Source organism: Puntigrus tetrazona, chromosome 25, assembly GCF_018831695.1.
Source record: "Puntigrus tetrazona isolate hp1 chromosome 25, ASM1883169v1, whole genome shotgun sequence".
Taxonomy (NCBI): domain Eukaryota; kingdom Metazoa; phylum Chordata; class Actinopteri; order Cypriniformes; family Cyprinidae; genus Puntigrus; species Puntigrus tetrazona.
Genome location: NC_056723.1, coordinates 7,418,249 through 7,440,271, shown reverse-complemented (window position 1 = coordinate 7,440,271; position 22,023 = coordinate 7,418,249). Strand labels below are relative to the sequence as shown.

General features: G+C 36.6%; 1 protein-coding gene across 2 annotated transcripts; it reads right to left on the bottom strand.

The window, feature by feature from the left end:
• Nucleotides 1-201: 201 nt before the first annotated feature.
• dnajc24 (DnaJ (Hsp40) homolog, subfamily C, member 24) lies at nucleotides 202-10,655 on the bottom strand. Of its 2 annotated transcripts, XM_043227211.1 has the most exons (6): nucleotides 10,637-10,655; nucleotides 10,397-10,503; nucleotides 9,954-10,065; nucleotides 5,239-5,377; nucleotides 962-1,030; nucleotides 202-882 (listed from the first exon to the last, which is right to left on the bottom strand). In XM_043227211.1, the coding sequence occupies exons 3-6, from the start codon at nucleotides 10,059-10,061 to the stop codon at nucleotides 749-751; spliced, it is 450 nt and encodes a 149-aa protein (XP_043083146.1). In that variant the 5' UTR covers nucleotides 10,062-10,065; nucleotides 10,397-10,503; nucleotides 10,637-10,655; the 3' UTR covers nucleotides 202-748. The 2 variants fall into 2 exon arrangements, with proteins under 2 accessions (XP_043083146.1, XP_043083147.1); XM_043227212.1 differs by lacking the exon at nucleotides 10,637-10,655 and having other exon boundaries at nucleotides 9,954-10,062.
• Between the last annotated feature and the right edge of the window lie 11,368 nt (nucleotides 10,656-22,023).

Sequence of the window (22,023 nt, the reverse complement as noted above, 5' to 3'; positions counted from 1 at the left end):
ACTGTGGGACGACAGATTTTAGCAAACAGTCTAATGACTGTTTGAAGTTTAATAAAGCCATGACCCTATTCCGATGCCACAACCTTGCGGATCCCCCCAAAATTGAGTGGACCGGAGAACAATAAGGCAAAGAAAAGCTCATCATTAACTGGAGGGCCTTTTTCGACCAGTGATGTGTGGAGGCAGTTTGTGACTTCATTGTCAGAGGAGGAAAAAAAGTGCATTTATTTACATGCAAACAAAGTTGACAAGAGTTAAGAGGTTACTGAGCCGCCTGGTCCTCTCAAACACAGGGGAGTGAAAGGAGGGGGCTGGGGAACAAACAGAAAGTTTTTTTTTTCCTTTTGGTAATCGTCTGGTTCGTAAAAGAGCACGTCTAGCTCAGAGGAAACAACCAAAGTGCTTTCTGAGACAGTGAGAGCCTAGCGTGACCCAAATCAATGGTTATTTGGTGATGAACTTGGCTGTAAGGTACATGTGAATTAAATTTTTGTGCCCTTACACAAGAAAAGAAATGGATAATGGGAAGGATTTTACAATGTGGTTGATTTCAACATCTATGTGGAGCCCATTAAAAGAACATTAAGAAAGATATCTCTTTTTAATTCATGAATAAATATTTAATAAACAAATCATTCCTTATTGCTGCCGCATTGCATTCCTGTTAAAATCAAAATGTGTCCATAGAATATGTCCCATTTTAATAATAATAGTCCAGTAAGAATTTTGCTGAACATTTCCAAAAGTGTCATGTAACCTTCTTAACTTCGATGCTGAGTGAACAGGAATCACAGCACACAACTGTTTCCATTTCTCTAAAGTCATCCTTCTCTAAGATGAATTCTCCTCCACAGCGGCAGCTATACGTATAACTCTCAGTGTCTGAAACAGAAGAGATGCTTTGTAATTATTTAACAGACTGAAAATTAACCAGTTAACTGCTTAAGAACAGAGCACTAACCACAATCCCAGTTCATGTTGTCGAGGGTTATATGAGCGTCCACTGGCCAGCTCTGTTTCAGTTCATTTGCTGCAGAGAAAAATACAACATGAAGATGCAGTCAAATTGATGAAGTAAGCAATGAAAGAATATACTTTTTGTCTGTCATGAACAAACAGTATTTCCTATAGGACTACTTAAGAAGTAATTTCAATACCAGATTTCAGCAAAGCATATGGGGACGCAATACATAATGGCTAATACACCCCTACTAATATTACATAGACCTTAGTAAGGGTAGTGCCATCATTTTTGACAGAAACATAAATGAGGTTGTGCATTCAATGGACGTACAGTTCTTTTCTTAAAAGATAGCCCACCCAAAAATGAAAATGATATCATTAATTACTCACTTTCATGTCGTTCCAAACCTGTAAGACCACCTTTAGAACACAAACTAAGACAATTTTAATGAAATCTGGCCCTGCATTATTATTATTACATTCAAGTCGCAAAAGTATTTGCATAGTTTCATAAAATTACGGTTGAACCACTAGTGTCACATACACTATTTTAACAATATCCTTTTACAACTATCTTTCTGGGCCTTGACCATGGTTGTACCCTGTCTAGAATTTCTAGGTTATTTGTTCAATTACACACAGGCTGTAATAGCATGTTTCATAACAGATTAATTTAAACATACATTAAAAAATGTAAGACTAACAGGTTTAGTAAAATAAGAGTACATGGTGTAAAATTTTGTGCAGTGCTCCTCTCTAGTCTTAGTAAACTAATGAGCTCTGGATTGCTGAGGTAAACAAATTGCTAGGTGACATTATATTTCCAAGCTCTTTCGTTGATGTCTTTCAGCGACTGAAACACTGATTGAGCTATCACATGAGACATGAGCTGTTAAGGCATGTTTATTGGTGTTAAAACGAGTAGAACAGAGGTAGGAATAATGGCGTTCAAGTCTGAAGCACATCACTGCTCAGACACAGGAAACAAGAGCTGCTTGTGTCGCGCTCATAAAAGCACGTTTCTGAACCGTCCCAAAAGCGGCTCTCTAAGGCTTTTATTCAGCGCTCTGTCATGCCACATTAAAGACGGTCAACATGCCATTTATTATTTTAATTTCCTGGGGAAAAAACCGAAAGAATACATGCGCTGTTACATCCCTATTGTCTACGTTGGGTCAGAGACCTCTTGGATTTCATCAAAAATATCTTTACTTGTGTTCTGACGATCTTGCAGGTTTGGGGCGGTGAGTGATAATGACAGAATTTTCATTTTTGGGTAAACTACGCTTTTAACAACTTATCAATTCATAAGCTGAAAAGAAGTGGACAAATACAAATTGATAGAACTGTAATGTGAAAATCACATGATCTAGGACCTTTAATGCAATATATTAAATTCAACATAGCATCTAACTTGACTAGGGGCTATATTTCAATATACTCTGAAAGCTACATTTCCACTTTAAACAGGCCACACCCTGAACCTTTGAGCTCCTGCAGGAAAGAAAGAGTGTTTGGAAGATTCAAAGCATCTGTACAAAGTTTCCTTGTTCGTTTAAATATTTAAACAATAATCACAGAGGATTGGTGGGCCACTGTTCCACTTATAAGAGATTTAGAAAAAGGGAAGTTGAGAAGTCATCTGAGGTCATTTAGAGTGTCTTCGCAAAGCCTTCATGTCTCCTACTGCTGCTATGAATACACACAAATGAGTTGCCTTAAAATATTCATTGAATATTCAAGCAGGGAATGCTGGGCATCTCTAAAGGCACCACTTTAAAGGCGGCTAATAAGTAAATTTAAAACTAAAACTGTGTGTGAAAAAGTGTAATATGACAATTAATTGTCAAGAGGACGAGAATGAAATTAGATCACGTCGCTTCATAATGAATTGAGGAATCTGAGAGGCGACACATCCACGTAACGGTTCTTGTTCGTTTCTGGCAGCCTGTCTGAGATACTGGCAATTAACAGGTTTGAGTGCAGCGTTTTATCATGCTTTCTTTTAATTAGTTTAAAGGAATGTCCTAAGTAGGTGCCATTTCAGTTCTTGCAACTAATTTACATAATTCATTTCCTACAGGTACAAAAAAGAACTTGATGAGACAAAGAAATGAGTAGTCTTACGTGTCTCCATTTACCTTAAAAATATCTCATTTGAATATAAAATAAAGCAAAAATTCAGCAGGAACTGAAGGGAAGACTTCAGTTATGCAACCCAACTCGATTAATTACCTCACACTATTCAGAGAGTACCCCAAAATAACCTCCAGTAACGAATGTACGACGATCCCTTGATGAATTTCTGCTCAGTCATTAAATCAGAGATGCATAAACTGATTAGAGGCATAAAGACATCTCCTATGACAGTAAACACAAGTAAAATGCTATCTTCTCATATCTCACAAAGAAGAGTCATGAATATTAATGACTGAAGAAGGGTTGGTATTTTTATATATATATATATATATATATATATATATATATATATATATATATATATATATATATATATATATATATATATATATATATATATATATATATATATTAGTAAGCCAATCTGATGTGACCTTTTAAATAGAGGCCACAAACCATGTCTGGTCAATATGCCAAACATTTCGATGTCTAGTGAATGACTGCAGGGCAAGCTACTTAAGTTTGATGGGGATTTGTGTATCTTTTGAGCTGGCCAGAATCAATCCCAAGCTTTAAGCAGACCATAAAGACTTGAGTAGAGGGCCAATATTACTTTTAATATCCCCTTACGTTAAAATATCAACAATAAAAGTTTGTTAAATGATCTGAGCAGAAGAAGAAGAGATCAATATTTATATGTATCGATAATTTTATATTTCCGTCACTGTTAAAATTCTATGCTGTAATGCCTGTTAAAATCAAAATCTAAATAAAAGAGAGTGAGAGGGTGGGATCAGTAAATGTCCTCAAGCCAGGACTTCCATAAAGCATTATGTCAATGTGTCATTATATGCCCACTACTCTATCAGTGTAAACCATTTTAACTTTCTAATGAATACACTGAACAGTAATTTTTCAAATTACAGTATGATTTTCTGTTGTAACTTTACATTAGCATTAGGAGCAAAGTTCATTTAAATGTTAAATATAAAAGAAAAAGAACAATAAATTAAATAACCAATATCAGTCAATAATCAATAACAATAAAAAACAAATCATAATAGAGCAAACGTCCAAAAATCAATATGAGGTTACATATCTTATATCCCCTAAAAAAAAAAGACCAAGTAAAACAAAAGGGAAACCGATATTAAATTGCTCTTTTACACTATAAAAATGTAATACAATTTAAGTAGTGTATCTACGTATGTACACACACACAGTTTAACAAACATTTGATAATATTGTTATTATAATATCTAAAAAAATTCTTTTTTTTTCTCCTTATCAAATGTTTCTACACTACAATTCAAACCTTTATTTAACACTTTCATATAAAGTCAAAACTAAGCATGTCTGATGTGGAAAATAAAGTTCCTGCATTTAATTGAAGAGGTCAACTCTATCACTCCTGAATGTGCAGCCCAGACGAGGCCTGGATTTTCTGTGCATGCTCTCTAACTGTCAATTCTGTGGCTGTGGTGATCTATGTTAGCAAGTAGCTGTGCAAAGTGTTCCCCCCCCAAAGGCGATGCCACAGCTCCCCAGTTAATGGCGCACAGGACCCTGGATGTACACTTATTGAAGGTCCTAATGGAAGGCTAGGGGGAGCTTTTTCCTTAGGCGAGAGAGGAGAGAAGCAGACTATCACTTCATGTAAGAATTGGCCATGTGTGACAGACCTGACCTACATTCTGTCTCGCTATCTCTCTTTATTTCCCTCCTCCTCTACTACCCACAATTCTTGCTATCCTCTTCTGTAAGGAAGCATCTGTCCAGACCAAAGACAACAGCTCTGTTTTCATTCCTTCCTTTGGTGTTTTAAATATTTCAGACAATTTTAGTTGTCTGCGCCAAAGGGCTAGTGACAAATCTTGTTTATGCTCTTAATACAGTTTTAACAGCACTGGCGAACAGAATTGAAAGACAAATTTTTACATTACTGTCTAGAGGAAATGCTTTGTTTTGCAAAATTAAGTAAACATAATACTTCAAAAAATTGTCTAGTACTTTGTTCAAAAGTGGATGAAATTGAAATGACAAAAATTCACATGACAATCACGTCTGTGCATTTTATTATTTCATATAGCCCATCTAAACAACTAATTCCTCCATATCTCTTTAGTGGGAACATACCCCGTAGCTGGAGGTTGTACTCCTTCCTGCTCTCCTCATTACTCAAGACCTTCCAAGCTTGGTCAACGTCAATGAACCTCTGCAGGTGCTGCTCCGCTGCGTCTTCTGATACGCCGGGCCTCTGCTTGTCCGGGTGAAACTACCAATCAAAATTGAGCGATGAGATTGATATCAATCATTCTTTACTGAAACTACAAGTACATTTATCTTTAATTAAATCACAACTGAAACTAACAATACGACTGGAGATACAAAAGACAGACTAGAAGATTGTAAACAAAATGACAGTTGATAGAAGTTCATGGGCAATTTGCTGATGGACTGGCCTTGCTTTTGGACAATTTAGCAGCGAAAGCAGAGCAAGGATACCAATACGGACAATGGTGCAAAAAAGGCTAAATATATATCAGTTAGGACAGATGTGTCTTCTCAATGACGAGGCTGGACAGAGTGGACGGTTAGAAGGGCAAAGGGTGCCTCCTTCCTCCAGCCAAAAACACTAATGCGATCTCCACTTTGCATCCTAAAATATGACAGTTCGTACGGTAACGTCACAGCTTCACTAAAAAATATTTTTTTTTTTTTACCCAGAAGTCTAATGCAGCCCCCAAAAGTGAGCTTTAGGGGTTATTTTGACAGCCCCTTCGAGCCTGGATGGATTCTTACAGTATTCTACTCCTTGAGGAAACTAGAAAACGCAGACTGTGGCTATCGATTAGTGGGGGTCGAGGGTCAGCCGAGCCGCAGGGCTCTTCATTCGCCCACTAGAGAAGAGCAAGGTTGAGAGGGGCAAACGGAAAACAACTTAGATCCTTTCAAGCAGGCATTCAACCAAACTCTGATTATGCTCTGGCACAGGCGAGCAGAGCATTGCATGTGTGTGTGTTTGTGTTTTTGTATGGTCGCTATAGTTCAGAAGCTGCACCGCCGCCAAAGTCGGGTAATGATGCATGGGGTGACACTGGGCTACAATAACCGACAATCCGGGGCAAGCCAATTACTGTCCACAGTGATTATATTTTTAATTTTAAGTAACAGGAAGACTGAATTCAACTAATCATTTCAAGCAATTACGTTTAAAACTAATTAAAATTTAAGGGCGCCCGTTCTCCGTTGTTTCCCGTTCATCCTCCCCCCTTCTCTGTTTGTGTTTTTGTTGTTGTTTTCACTTTGTTAATGGGCGGTCAGAATGCGATGAGAAAAGCAAATGCAGCAACAAGCCAAAAATTAACTTCCTGATTGAGAGAATCATTAACCGTTTCTTGGTGTTATCACAGTGCGGGTGAAAGAGGGCAAGCGCTCAGCCGCCTCGAATATGAAAAAGAGGAGCTGATGAGCCTTAACTGAAAGAACCCTAAATATATCGATGTAAATCATTCATTGGGGCCATCTAAAAGATGGAAGGCTTTTGGGAGGGAGTTCACACCAGTACTAGCGCTTTCACACGCCGCTATTATGGAGGATTTCAAGTTGGTAAAATGCAAGAAAGCATCCCTCTTCACTCAAATCTCAGTTTAATTAAAAGTACCAGAGTAAAAAAGACATTAAGATTAGGAACTGCACAGGATACCAGCTAAGAGGATTAAATCGATTTGTGTTTAGGACGCTTCAGATCAGAGGATCAGAGGATGACCAAAGCTAAATAGCTAAAGTGAAAACCTGAGCTGTAAGTGAAACTTTAAATAAGCATGTGCAAAAATTTCCCATTGAACCAAACCCTTATGTTTAGATGTCGGAAATGCCGTTTTTATTTCCGTGGTAAATCTAAAACACTCATCCTAAAGTCCACTTCTATTCTCAGGCAGACCAGAAACTGAAAAAATGCTCGGTTCCTGAACACTGAGAATGGTCGCGCAAGCTTGGCAGCACAATTTCTCAGTTACCTCCAGCAGGATGCCAGATTCTGCCTGAGAATTAGACTCTCTCCCCAGTGGCGGAATCGGAGATAGGGTTTTGCTTCCCTCTACTCTTTGTAGGTGAGCTTGAGGAGTCAGGACCACAGGTGTGAAGTGCAGCTTAGCCCTGGCAAACACATACCGCTGCTTCACAAACATCTCCCTGGGTAGTCTTTTGTCAAATAGACAATCCCTGTGAACTGGGTTTCAGGTCTGTCGTAACTGAGTGTTTGATTCAGTGTCTGATGGAAAGATGAAGGGCTGCTGGGCTCAATGTAAAAATGGCACTTTTTTATTTTTTTATAAAGAAAAACGGATGTATATAAAACAAATGAGAAAAATGTCCAAAAAATTTTCCTGCTCTTATAAATGTTTCCTTTTATAAAAACATTAGTTAATAGATTTGATTAGATACATCACTGTTTATACGTTCGGGGTCAGTAAGATATTTTAATGGTTTTAAAATAATTCTCTTATGCTTAAGGTTTTTGATCAAAACAACTTAAAAGAACTGTTGGTAACATTTTACAACAGGTAACTTGCTAACAATTAACTACGACTTTTCCCTCAATAAACTCTTAATTTGCTGCTTATTAATAGTTAGTAAGTTTGTTGTTAAGTGTAGGTATTGGGTCGGATTAGGGATGTAGAATAAGGCAATACAGAGTAAGACATTAATATGTGCTTAATTAGCACTAATAAATGACAAATTTTCTCATAATATTCATGCTATTTGGCAACTAATAGGCGTAACCATAAAATAAATTGTTACAGAACTATTTGAATAAATGTGATGAATACAATGATTTTTTCAGCATCAGTGCTCCAGACTTCAGTGACACATTCCTTACGAAATCATTCTATTATGCTGATTTGCAGCTCAAATAATATTTTTAATTACTATAAATGTCAAACAGTTGTGTTGATAATTTTTCTAGATTTTATGATGAATAAAAAAGGTCAAAGTACAGCATTTATTATACATTTATAGAAATGCATCTACTGTCAATTAATTTAATGCATCCACGCAGAAAAAAGTATACATTTTCTAAATATACGTATTAAATGTTTCATGTTATACATAATTCTGTCAAAATCTAGACATCTTTTTAAACAAAAGAAAAATATATATATAGGGAGATTTACTTATTTATTATTTGGGTACATTTTACAAGAAAATAGTATTTAGTCCAAATATCATTTTCAACTCAATGTATTAAATATTATTTCTACACCCAAGTTTTTGTTTACATCACTCAAATTTCTAAAAACATTAGCTAGACTTGAAAATTAATGCTTAATATACAGTTTTCCCAAGTCTTGTCAGGACGCATTCTGATGTTACAAACACTAATCACACATTTCCTTTGGTGTCACTCTACAACTTCCAGTCTGTGTGGCTCAGGTACTTGTCATAAATACATAACACAGCGAGAGGCTGGTGCTCGGTTAGAGCGGCCCGTCCTCCTGCCCCTCTGGAGTTACACGCTTTAATTGCTGTCTCTTTGCACGCATTGTAAAATATTCATTTACTGGGGCTAATGGAGCTTGGAGAGCAGGAACACAATATAAAGGGCTGGGCAATTTGGAGCACTCGCCAGCTCTAACAATACATCATCATCTCTCAGAGGCTGCGAAGGGAGCACTGCCACATCCTCCGCTGGGCTCCAGTATGCTGCCTGCAGCCGCTCTCTGCTTCGATGGAGAGGGAAAAAGGAGACAGGGGGCACAAAGGCTACTACCATCACACTACTGCCACCTACTGTCAGGCTGATCTGACAGTAGATTGAATGAATGCAGGACACTGACCGACCGTATTACAGCAGTATGGATTGGTTTAAGCCTAAGGTTACACTGGTATTATAAATGGTGTGGTTGATTCTGGATCTGTAAACTGACTCCTGTTCAACTGTCTGGTTATAATATGAAGAAACAGATATCATTTCTATCATGCAACGCTGGTTCTTTCGACTTCTGAAGTTTTAAACCATCAGCAATTTCATTACCAATCACTTTCCTGCCGTATATTGCATAAGGCTCTGGTCTGGACTCTGCTTCTACAAATTGCACGGCACACATCCTGATTGATCGACTGGTGTTATGTGATTGCTGTAATTAAAATGGGTTTGGGATTAAACAAATCAGCTTAAGTATAACTTGACTGGGATAAGTCAACCTGCAATGTGTATTAATGAGAAATACTGATGCCATTGATTAATTGTGCATATGTTTTCAAAGCTCGTATTTAGCAAGAACAATTTGCCCTTGGAGGAAACTTTAATGGGAGAATCAACCATAATCTGCGTAATCTTTATCTCTGTATGAATTTTATCACTATGAACTTGGTAGGCATGCACTGAATAATATATTACACAGTATTTATGGCAGTGGTTCACACGAAAACAAAAATACCAACAACAGCAATTAATTTTGTGATTGCAGATGTTTCTACATTTTTGTGTTGGTCTGCATGAATATAATACATGAAACTAAATCTCAACATCACAGTCAGGAGTGGATTTGAAATTACCAATGAGTTGAGGAAAAAAGTACACATTTCATATTTGTAATATGTTTTTTAAAAGTCAGTTCTCTCATGCTCACCAAGGCTGCAGTTACTTGGCCCAAAAAAATAAGTAAAGCAGTAATACTCCCAATATTATTATAATTTAACATAACTGCTTTCTATTTCAATGTATATTATAATTAAATTTACCCATGTAATGGCCTTAATTCCTTAGAAATCATTGTAATGTTGATTTGCTGCTCTTTTTTGAATACAGGTTCTTATAATCACTGTTTAAAACAGTTAAAACTTACCATGAGGATGAGCTTCTGATACTTCTGTTTCAGTTCTTGGATGTCATCTGTTGGACAGGCGCCAAGTATTGAGTACCAGTCTTTCTGGTGACCGCTTGAATCTACCATACTTCTAAAAAACACATGCAAAAATGCACAGAAAATCATGAATTATGTGTTTAAAGCACGTGCGGGACTATTTTTTTACAACACACACACACACACACACACACACACACACACACACACACACACACACACACACACACACACGTAAAGCTTTAAAACAATTATTAGCTAATAGTCAATATGTTTATTTTAAAGTGTCTTTAGCAGTCAGTTAGTGGACAAGATAATGACAAGTAACAGTTAAGTACCGTAACAGCATACAACGCGGTAAAAAGTGTAACGTACGTGTATATTACAGAATGATGTTGTACAATTAAACTGTCGCGCTTACTAACCTAATATAAAGGTTTTTCCTCCCGTTTATATGTAGCTGTCATGAGCGTTGGCCTTTCCCATCCATGCTGCTTCCCGTGTGAGAGAGTTTGCTTCGCTCTTTAACGCCCTGACAGAAACACGTATGATTTACTAAAAAGCCATATTTTGTATTTAGAGAAACATGCAAACTACAAAAATTGTGCATCAAATTTGTACTTATGTTTGTGCTTCAACAGTTTAATGTCTCTGTTTTGACATACCACTGCTCTCCAGATGGCGGAACTCCTCTAATTTAAGGTTTTTACACGGATGCTTTAGAGAGAAACACACTGCTCTATCTGCGGTAACAGACGTGCTCAAAGAAAATATTTTTTTTGTTTTCAGCGTGTTAATTTCGGAGTATATTTAAAGCTGATTTATTCATTTTTCTGCTTTTTTCATTTTTTAGTTTTACAATGTTATATAATAATAATGATGATGATGATGATGATGATGATAATAATAATAATAATAATCTGGTTTCTAATAGCATATTATTCAGAGTGCAGATACATAATAAAATAGATTTTATTGATCGGTATGTTGAGTTGCAATGTGTGGAAACATATGATAGGACATGCATAAAGAATTCAGAAAACAAAAAGATAAAAAAAACTGCTTGGTGTATTATTAAAATAACACTTTATTATTACTTAAAATAAATCCTAATGATATTTTTATTATATAGCAGAAATCATGATGGAAAGCATGTTTTTTTTTTTTAAACAAATATTGTTCAAAAACAGAACTGAGCCAGACGAGAACATGCAACACTCATATTACAAAGGGATGCCACAAAATAGTGAGATTTTACGTTGGCAAAATTAGTCAAAACACTTCCATCTGACAGCATATGTGTGATTGTGACAAGGGTTGCGAGAAAAGTTGGTGGATGTTTGTTAATTGTGCTGGGAATGATCTAAAATATCCTGGGTGTCACAGTCTACAGAGGGCAGAAAAAGAAAGAAAAGAAAAAAAATCACACGGTGCACACCTCAGCCACTGTCTCCAGCTACTAATTAACAAAGTCTTTAATGAGCGCTGTGATAGAAGCCACATGTAACAGACAAACCGGATTGTTTGTCGATGCATGTTTACTCAATTTGGGTTTATTATGCAGCAATTAATAATTCCATGATGAAATGTACTGATTTATTTTTGTTTGACATTTCAGATGTATAAAGCACAATAACAGCTGTTTGTTTTCCTGTTTTACTGATGCGTGTAATTCGTTTTTGTAATTCCACGTTCGCCTCTAGCAAATCAAGTCTAAAAGGGTAGGAAAAGTTGTTGTATTAGAGAATCTGAAAAGCTGTATAGAGACTACTACAGCAACAGAACACCTTTCATGAACTTATGCTAATGTAATTCCCTTTCTAAAAATATATTTATATAACGCATTCGAAATATGCAACACGTCTCCAAGAAAACACTTTAACAGAATTATAAAGGCACTTTATATGTCAAACATTGTCTGTTGTAGAGTCTTTAATACTATTCGACTGCTGTTGTTATTTACAGACTCTGTAGGTGTTAACAAGAAAAGCTTTCGACTGGCGTACATCTAACAGCACTCAAATATTACTTTAATTACTGGAACTGAAAAGTAAACAAAGCAAAGAGAACAAAATTTACCATGACATTGTTCAACACTTCTAACATATAATTATTTGTGCTAATTACTGATTTAAAAGTTGGGAGGATTTAAACAAAGTAATTAGCAAATAGCATTCTGATTAGTTCGAGCCTTGTTCTTCTGATGCATAAATCCTTGAAGAGCTCGATGATCAAACGAGCAAACGCATGTCTTTGAGGTCTTAAAGTCACTCATAAATTAAACAGGATTATCTTTGGTTTAATAAGGAAGTGATTTATGAACTCTATCAGATATACTCTTAAAAATAAAGTTTCCAAGTCGCCTTTTCTAGCAAAGGCATATAAAAGAACCAATTTGGGTGCACCAAAGAAACTTTCATCGAGCAGTTCCTAAATGAATTCATCTCATTCTGAACAACAGCTGAATAACGTGTTATAACTTTGCTCCATTGTAAAGAACCTTTTGTGCAAAAACAAAGTTTTGTAGATGTTAAAGGTTAGATGGGGTTTTACAGCTATGCCAAAGAACTTTGGCTCCCCGAAGAACCTTCTTAGAAGAGCCATTTATTTCTTAGTGCGAAGAACATTTAAATTATCTAAAGAACCCTTTTGTGGAATGGAAAGATTCTATGGGCATTAAAGGGGTCATGAACTGGCAAACCAAAATCCACTCTACTATGAAAACATCATGAACGTTTCAGAAGTCAAAACTTGGTCTTCAGTATAAAAATTGGCAGTCTTCCAAAACTAGAGCTTTTGGAACTTTGTACTATATGATGTAATATTGTGGTTAAGCTCCGCCTCTACAGACGATGATGCTTGCTTCTACATCACTACATGTTTTGCTCTGCCCACCTATGTAGTGTTTACAAGAGAGAAGAACACACAGGTCTACGCTAAAACCAACTGATAGAGATGGCTCTGAAGATGCAGTACAGTGCCATGTTGTGGAAAAACGTTGTTTGCCTTCCTTATGATCACAACATTAGGGAAAAGTGAATTTATTTTATTTTTATTAAAGAGCAATAAGAAATCGTCCCTTGGTTCATTTTACCATTGATTTTCAGAAAATTTTTTACTTAAAGACAATGCTGCGCTATCTAACAGTGAGTTTCTGCTTTCACTATTGTCTCTTCTTACAGATCGTTGAATGCATTAAATTATTAACGCTTTTTTGACTTAAATCACAGCAGCATCCATCTATGAGCAATGTACACACACTATTAGCCAATCATAGCAGTGGGTGTTTCAGAGTCTTCAATCTGTCATGCCTATTCAAACAGAGCGCTCTGATTTATCAATTTATGTAAATTGTTAACATTATAAGTGGGAAACAGTATAAAACTACCTGGTCTCATGGCATAAACGTATCTTGGTGCACTTTGTAGCGAGAGTGTGGAGAGAGTATGTTCCAAAAAGTACACATCACTGCAGTTTCCAAAAGAAATGAAGACTTGAAGCAGTAAAACTCTGTAAAACCTTTTCACACAAATTGAACGTTAGCATCAAACATATCCAGCTTCATATCTATGGGTTTTCAAAGACAGTAGGTTTGTTCAGTAGCTCCCAGACAGAGATGTATTTGAGAGAGGAGGAGCTCTGGTTCAAATCCCATATAACTACAATTCGACAAAACAGATAAAATCTGTATAATAGGAAGTTGAAATGGCATGGTTGCATCAACAAATGCTATTATGTGAGTTTTGCATTTGTTAACACTATCAGATTAGGGGTTTAGGGCTGGATTTAGTTTAGGGCATATTTCCAACATGATAGAGCATTAACCTTTGGCAACAATCTATGGATATTTCAATTCTGAACCATCGCAATACAAACCAATATCAGCGTAATAAACGGGTGCCAAGGTTCGCGCACTGAACTTATGTTTTAGCGCTACTCAGCGGATATTTGTCTTTGAAACTAAGGCCAAACATGCAGTAAGTCTCATAAAAACTGCTTATTTTTATGAGACCAGGTTGATATAAAAACTAAGGCAGTTTATGAACCCTTTAAAGATTCTTCACGGAACCATCATGTGCAAATAAGAAACCTTTAATTTTAAGTTTGTTTCGCTCATTGAATGGACACATTATAAAGATATCTAGAAGTCTGTGGTTGAAACTGTGGGTTCAAGCTAAGCTGTGATTGGGTCATATTTTGTCAAGAAAAATTAAATTTCATGAAAGACAAATCATTTTATCTAGCTGATGTAACGGATGTGGAAGCCAGAGATTATGAGTGATCAGTTTGTTCACTGACCCAGAGTTGAATTTCACCCTGAAATTTGGCTGTAGGAAACTGGCTGTTCCTGCTGTGTCCATAACTCCAGAGATTCATTTTTAAAACTGGGGGCCAAAGAAGCTGTAGGTTACCTCTAAAAAATTGTTAAATGTTCAAAATAAAGTAACATTTGGAAAAAGGTGACAAACCGTTTTGGGAACCTTCTTAAGAACCATTGTTTTCTCAGTGTTAAGAACATTTTAATAATCAAAAGAACCTATTTTTCACTATGAATAACCTTTTGTGGAATTTAAAAAGGTTGCATTTGTTGGAAGACGAAATGAGGTTTTGTCTCTACTTGTATTGCATTCCTTCTGTCCGTTTTGTCCATGCATGATTTGGACTAAACAGGAAGGAGTCATCAGGTGTGGTTCAATGTGACCCTCACCCCCGCCCTGCACACTCAAACATATTCATCTTCACCAGAGAGTGCGTGGGTAGCTGGAGTCTCGCAATGCCAAGGCCCTAATTAAATGAAATGAAGGCCAATCTTTTGTTTGTAATAGCAGGTTAAAATGGAGCTAACACTACTGATCCTGTTGAAGTCAAGCAGTCTTAATTAAAGGTAAGGATACAATGCAGTGTATTAAAGCTTCTATGGCTCACGTACTGTCGTTTTTTTCAAAATCTTGATAGTTTGGTGTTCAAACTAGGCTTATTACCATAAATGAAATTAAAACACACACACACACACACATTTTCATTACTTGAAATAAATAAAACATTAACTAAAATAGAAACTTTTATTTCAGCTAGTTGCCAGTTGAATCATTTTCTTTTTCATTTTAAGTTAAAATAACTAAAACTAAAATAACAGTTAAACTAAAAATGAAACAAAAAACACACACGCACACATTAAAGCTTTAACCAAATTAAAATGAAAACAAAAAAATAAAATTTTATTCACAATATTTACAAAATTACGGTATATCAGAGATATATTATTGTTTCAAATCACTTTATGATTGCTGGCATATAAGTTATTTCTTAGATTTATAGTTATATAACATTTGCATGCAACCTACATCCAAGATTATCAGCACTATCTAATTGATTTAATTTACAATTAATGTTTTTTCATGCTTTAGGGATTTTTTAATAATTTTTATTAAACCTAACATAATTTTTTCTTTACGTTATATTACAGTCACATTAAAATAAAAAAAAACATTTGAACTATTTGTTACTTTATAATTGGCTTTGTTGAATTAATATTAAAGCATTTTATATTTGTACCAATTTTAAAATAAGATATTCATAATATTTCATTATATATTTTATTATATTTGCAACTATAATAATCTAATTTAAATAAAGGGTGAGTTAAACCTAAACCGTTTCAATATTTATTGTGCAATGTTGTTTGTATATGTATATATATATATAGGACGTTTTCTGCATCTCAAAATTCCTCACAGACCTCTTTGATATGATACATCCGCTAACACCTCTATAATGGCACCATTTTTCCTCCACAAACAGTTTACGGGCCGTAAAACCACTTATTTACTTCAACCCTGACACACAAACCACATCAAACCGGCAGTTCAAGACTGAGCTTCCGCGCCTGGCCATTAGTATGAAAATTATCCCCGTGTTTGTTTGCAAAGCACTCCAGTGGCGATGAGGGAAGTGTTTGAGTTCCTTGTGTGCCTATGTGTTCTTGTACTCATCATTTCCATAGGTGAGGCTCTACGCTGCCCCCTGAAGGGTGCATTGAAATGCCCTTTCTTCTCCATGAGTACCAAGCACTTGTAATTCAAGTAGAGCGGGCAGCTTTGTCCCTCGGTTCACCGATTGTTTCGGTCGACACGGATGCCCCTTAAATCAGTCTGAACGGAGCGCCCCCGCCATACAGACGTGAGAAAGAAAAAAGGGGGAAGAAGATCCAGGAGAAGAAAGGAAAATACAGTCTCTATGTCTTGGCCGTGACATCCTGGTTGGAGAGAGGAATTCAAGGCCTTGAATGGCTGCCAAGCTTTAGGGTTGCTGTCTCCGTCTACATGGGGGGCCCCTTCGGTTCATTCTGGCTGTTAAATCAAACACGGTTTACTTTCAGGGAGGGAAGTGGTCCCGGATAATGAATGTTGTTGTGGATGCGTGTCGCACCTGAGATGACACAGAGGTACCGCGGCGGAACGCAGCGCTGAAAGGAGTTCAAGTGAATGATGACGGATTAAAGAGTTATATCTCAGCACGACACGCACTGTACTCACAAGGCCTCGCCGGTTAATGCAAATCTACCACAATGGCTTCCCCCGCGAAAGGGGCTTTGACCGACAGTAGTTTGGCAGGGAGCCACAAGCGAGGCAGCACCCCTGCCAACCGTCATTATCCATGAGGTGAATTCCCCACCAGTGGGCCGCCCAACCGACCCAATGCTCTGAGCTCTCCTGGAGGAGGTAAGCTCAGCCCAGAAGCACTCAGCGCTCGTATTTGTTTTTCAATAGGAATGCCGACCACATGGGGAACGCAGTCAAAGAGCTTTAGAAAGTACAGACACTTGGGAGTATTCGTACTGTTTAGAAACTCTACCAAAGAAAGGGTGTTTTCTATTCAATTAAGAGCAAGTGGAAACCACATAATCCTTTTCCTCTCCGACTCGTTTTCACTTAATTGAGTTTGAATCGTGCAAGTGGACACAATTTTGGACGTTTTTTTATATTTGGAAGAATGCGACAGCTTTTTATCATTGCCATAAACATTTTAAACAGAAAATACAAAAACTGAATACATACTGAAATTGGTACGCATTTCAGTGCACGTAATATTCAAAAATAACATCTACATATATGGTCTTTCTGTTTTATATATAAATATACGATCATTATTATATAACATTTATTTATTATAAACATTAAATATTCTTATTAGTAATCGTAATTTATCATAATGTTGTACATTTATTAGAATTACAATATATGTACACACATAATAATGCAAACTTTAAATAATTATACATATAAGAAATGCATGTATAAATCATTAAAATCAATAAGTGAATAACTTATACATGTAAATAATTATTAAAAATGTTAAAGCGCATCTAATTTTGTGTGTGTGTGTATGTGTGTGTGTAAATATGTTTGATAACACTTTTATGTTTAATGCATTAGAAAGGGTTATTAGGGCATAATGCATTGCATAATGTGCACTGTAATACATTTTATCTTGTCGTAAGTTATCAAATGCATAGTTAAACAATGAAGTGTTACAATGTATTGATTACAATTATTCGTGAGACAATATAAGCAATATAAGATGCATTGCAAGGCATTATTAATGCATCAAAAGTACTTTTATAATGCATTATACCCAAAGGCTTTATGTAAAGTGCTATAAGTTCTATTACCATATAGACTGAAAAGTTTTTTTGAAATAGCAATATTAGTAAAGCTGTTGCATATTAGTCAGGCTTTACATGAGATACATGAATTCTTTCACATTCTCATCCATGCAAGTGCTGTTATATTGAGTTGTTCCTCTCCAAATGCGTTGTGCACGAGATCATGTGCTATTTATCCTGGCCCAGGAGACGCCCAAAAACGGTGCCATCTTACAGCCATGTTTATTTATGAGTCCTTTGCTGGGTGCCAAGTTTTCCGGGCCGGAACTTCTGTGCTGCAGCTGTGTTTCCTTGGCTGGCTTTCATGGCGACACGCACGGCTGTTCTCTGAGCGCCCCGACACAGAGCGTGGTTGGCACGGCCCAGCGTAACTTTGCGCTCTGGCTCTTTGCTGGATCAGCAAGCTTTACCTAGCGAAATCTGCTGCTAGCGCTATGGGCTTTGACTGATAATCAATCTTGCGTGCCTGCTCGACAGTTGTCACTGGGACAGAGAGGCGGAGCAGGTGGCAGATGGGGCCTGTCTGCTGAGAAAAGAGACGCTAGGTGAGCCCAGGACTGGCCCAGTGCAGAGAGGTGAACCCACCGCACAGATTTAGCTCGCTGCTGCTCCACAGAGGTTCAGAGAGGGGAACTGGGAATGTGTAGGTGTTGATAAGCTACACTACACAAAAACCAACAGAGGCCTCGTGTGAATGATCCATAGATTTTGTCCTTGATTTGAACTGTTTCAGAACTTGCATGTAGGGAGAAAAGATCTCAGGTTTTGAGTTAAAAGTCCAGTTATTATGTTGGTTTCAAATGAACTGTTTGTTTTTTAAATTACATAGATTTTTTACCATTACTACAATCTTAGCATTACAGCTTAAATGTGTATTTGGATGTGATTAATCTTAATTAATCACAGCCCTAATATTATATACAAAGTATTTTTTTATAAAATATTTTTTTACTAAATAATTTAATATTTTTTGTGTTTTACCTTTCACACATTTCTGTTTTTGAAATTTTTGGTGTTTTATAATTGCGCTTTGTAATAAATTCATTGTTAAGTTTGTTTTTTTCTTTTTCCAGCTGAAATATAAATCTTCTATCGATAATATTGCTTTCTCCGTGAAAAAAAATCTCGTCTGAATCGGAAGAGAAATGCATCAAGCACCGCTTAAAAGCAAGAACATTCTAAACCTGAACTTTTCACTTAAGCAAGCATTTTGATGAATAATGGACTCTCACTATGACCATAAACAGGATGCATTAATGATGTATTTGTTTCTTAAAAACATCTTTTCTTCACTAAGTGTTAATTAATGGACTGCAATCTTCTGGATTATTTTGGAGTATTGTGATGTTTTTATCAGCTGTTTGGATCAGCTGTTTCTCCAAACCTGTGCTGTTTGGCATTTATACTCTTAGGTTAACAAATTATTTATTTAAATACCACTGTGACAACCTACTCCACAACACACGATTTATAATGTTTTAACTCTCACAGCATATAACTATACATCACTGACTTTTTATTGGCCCACTATGCTTATGCATTTATTAACGATTTATTTTTTCTACATTTTTTCTGCTATTGTACTATTAAAAAACTGACTTCTGCCCTAATTATTTTTCGTAAAAAGCAAAAAAAAAAAAACCGTGATTTCTTGTTTTATAAAACAAAAGCTGGCTCGCCTGCATTCTGTTCAGCGCGCTAATAAAAACACACTACCACACTTTCTCATGAACCGCGGAATCAAGGTGTGGGAAGAAAACACACGCGAGCCAGCCACAGGTGCGAGGTGTGAGAAAAGGCCGAGCTGTCAGCCCGCGTTTTCCACTGTTTGCTCACGGAGCTGATGTGTTGTGACGGGCTGTGATTGACACTGGGAGGTGTGACTGGCGCGAGTCCGTTTTCTGGGCGGAAGAGGACGGGTTTACATCCGTGTAATTGCTGACTCCTCTCGACGGAGCGCGGGAAAATGAGGCGGAGACAGGTAGCGCGCTAACACTCCTCCTCGCGTCAAGCACGGGCTCGCGTGTAATTGCGCTGTCATTTTCTGTACTTCAGGACGAGTCGGGGTTGCTGTTAAATGAAGCACGGGGAAACGGGAATGTTCCCACCCGCACAGTTCGACATCCATGTTCGGTGAGAGAAGGGCGAAGCGCTCCAGTGAGGCGTGATTAAAAACACACATCCACGCACTTACTCGACCTTTTTTTCTTAAAAACAGAAGGTGCTGATGAAACGGACGATTTTAGTAGTAATTAAACAAAAATACAAAAAAAAAAACGAAAGAGGCCTAGTGTACTGAACACTTGACGTCTCGAATATGGCTTGTATTATTTTTATTAAAAGTGTTTGTTTTGTCATGTACAAATATTTAATTTGATCCAAGATCCAGATACCCATAAACCAATGGGCTCCCCAGCCGGCATTTCAGCGTTGAATCAACGTTACGTACCAGGGTTGAACCAACATTGAATAACCTTTCGATTTTGCAAATGGGATCAACGTTGATATGACGTCGCTTCAACGTTGAAATCACAACGTCTTACCTACAGCATTGGCGAATGAAGGTGGTTCTGTAGACGTCGGATTACCGTCGAATAACCTTTCCGATTTTGCAAATTGGATCCACGTTGACGCTGTGACATGGTTTCACTGTTAATATCACAACATTGTTTAACCTTTGAAATAGTGACGTTGTTTCACCGTCTTACCTTCAGCATTGGTGAATTAAGTTGTTGATTTTGCAAATTGATTCAACGTTGATACGCGACGTTTCACCAACGTTCTTTCAACACTGTAAATACACATACATTTAGATCAACACTGTACACACAAAATTAAAAAATCTAAAGACCGGCAGCAATGGCTTTACAATCATCTTCAATAAACGACTTGCTCAATTAAAAAAAAAATTATTTTGGAAACATGTATAAAATACATTTTTAAATCATTTTAAAACTGTTTTTTAGACTGGTTTTCAGTGTTTGTGCATAGATGTATTAAAAACCCTGTAGAACTGGCAACAATATGTTTACAATCAACTTCAATAAACTACCAGATGCTGAAAATTGAAACGCAGCAGTTTTGTTTTTGTCGACAGCCAGAGGCAGCACTAAATTAGACAGGAACTTTGCCTTGAAATGCATTTAATATTTTTTGTATAAATATTTCTTTTAAATAAATATTATAACCGACAGCCTTGTGCATATAGTGAGGTTGTGCTTCGGGTGATTCTTAAAAGTGTCCCAGTCCTTTTTTGATGACATATTTTCATTTGAAGCTCAATAACTGTGGGTTTGGGAGGTTAAAGAGCACAATTCATTAAACATTATTCATGTATTCAGATGAGATTTTACACTGTTTTATTTAGAATTTTTATTTTATTAAACAAGGTAAAATCAAAATGAGAGTATGTTATCTTTGAGAAGACTGTATGATTAAAATAACACTCAACGCATGGCATTCGCATCAGAAAATTATGAAAAATCTCTAAAAGGCAGACATTAACACTAACAACACATGACAACATCAGACGAGCATAACTTTAGCATCTGTGATAAAGCAATACAAAAATGCACACACGCAGAGGTATTTATCTTCTGCAACTTAACGTTAACATTGCGTGTCATTTACACATTTGTAAACTCTGGTAACATTAAACTTTAATATTTTTGAAAGGTAATAAAGATAGTGATTTTCTCACCTGATTCTGCCGTGTTTGCGAGACCTCACAGATCACACCTGACCTTTTCGGTGTTCACATCTCAGGTTTTGTTTTTCGTTAACATGTCACGACTCAAATTCGCTCAAAATTAACATTTTACAGGTAGATATAAAATAATTTGGGGCCGACCAAGCAATCTCAACGTGCAGCAGCTGCAATCAGATGCCCATTTAGATAATAAAAACGGTCAGATTTTCCAATTTATAATTTAGCATTAAGTTCATCATACAGATCTTGTAAAATTTACAAATTGTATACTATATTATAAATTGTTAACCTTTTTCAACCATTTAGCATAAAAAATGATCAATGTTGTTTCAATGTTGAAACAAGAACTAATTTTTCAACCATATTTCAATGTTGAAGATCAGTCATGTGCCGGCAGATTTTTAACCATTCAGCATTAAATGATGTTATCAACGTTGTTTCAACGTTAAAACAACAATTGACCTATTTCAACCTTATTTCAACGTTGAAGGTCAGTCATAGCCTATGAAATGGGTCATGGGGGGCCAGCGAAATGCTAGCCTACTAGTAATCTCTGTAACTCTTCCTTACCCCGCCGACAGAAAAAGTTAATGATGGCGGACTGTGATTACACACACATTTCTACAATGGTGTGTACTTTATGTTCTGTTGCAGCATCGACAGGAGATTACCAGTAA

What these genes read in the sequence shown, in the direction of transcription:
- dnajc24 (XM_043227211.1), bottom strand. Translation starts at nt 10,061, where the DNA reads ATGGTAGATTCAAGCGGTCACCAGAAAGACTGGTACTCAATACTTGGC. An exon ending in GTACAACCTCCAGCTACGGG is followed by an intron (nt 1,031 to 5,238) that starts GTATGTTCCCAC and finishes TTTTCTCTGCAG; the next exon opens with CAAATGAACTGAAACAGAGC. An exon ending in CAACATGAACTGGGATTGTG is followed by an intron (nt 883 to 961) that starts GTTAGTGCTCTG and finishes CTTCTGTTTCAG; the next exon opens with ACACTGAGAGTTATACGTAT.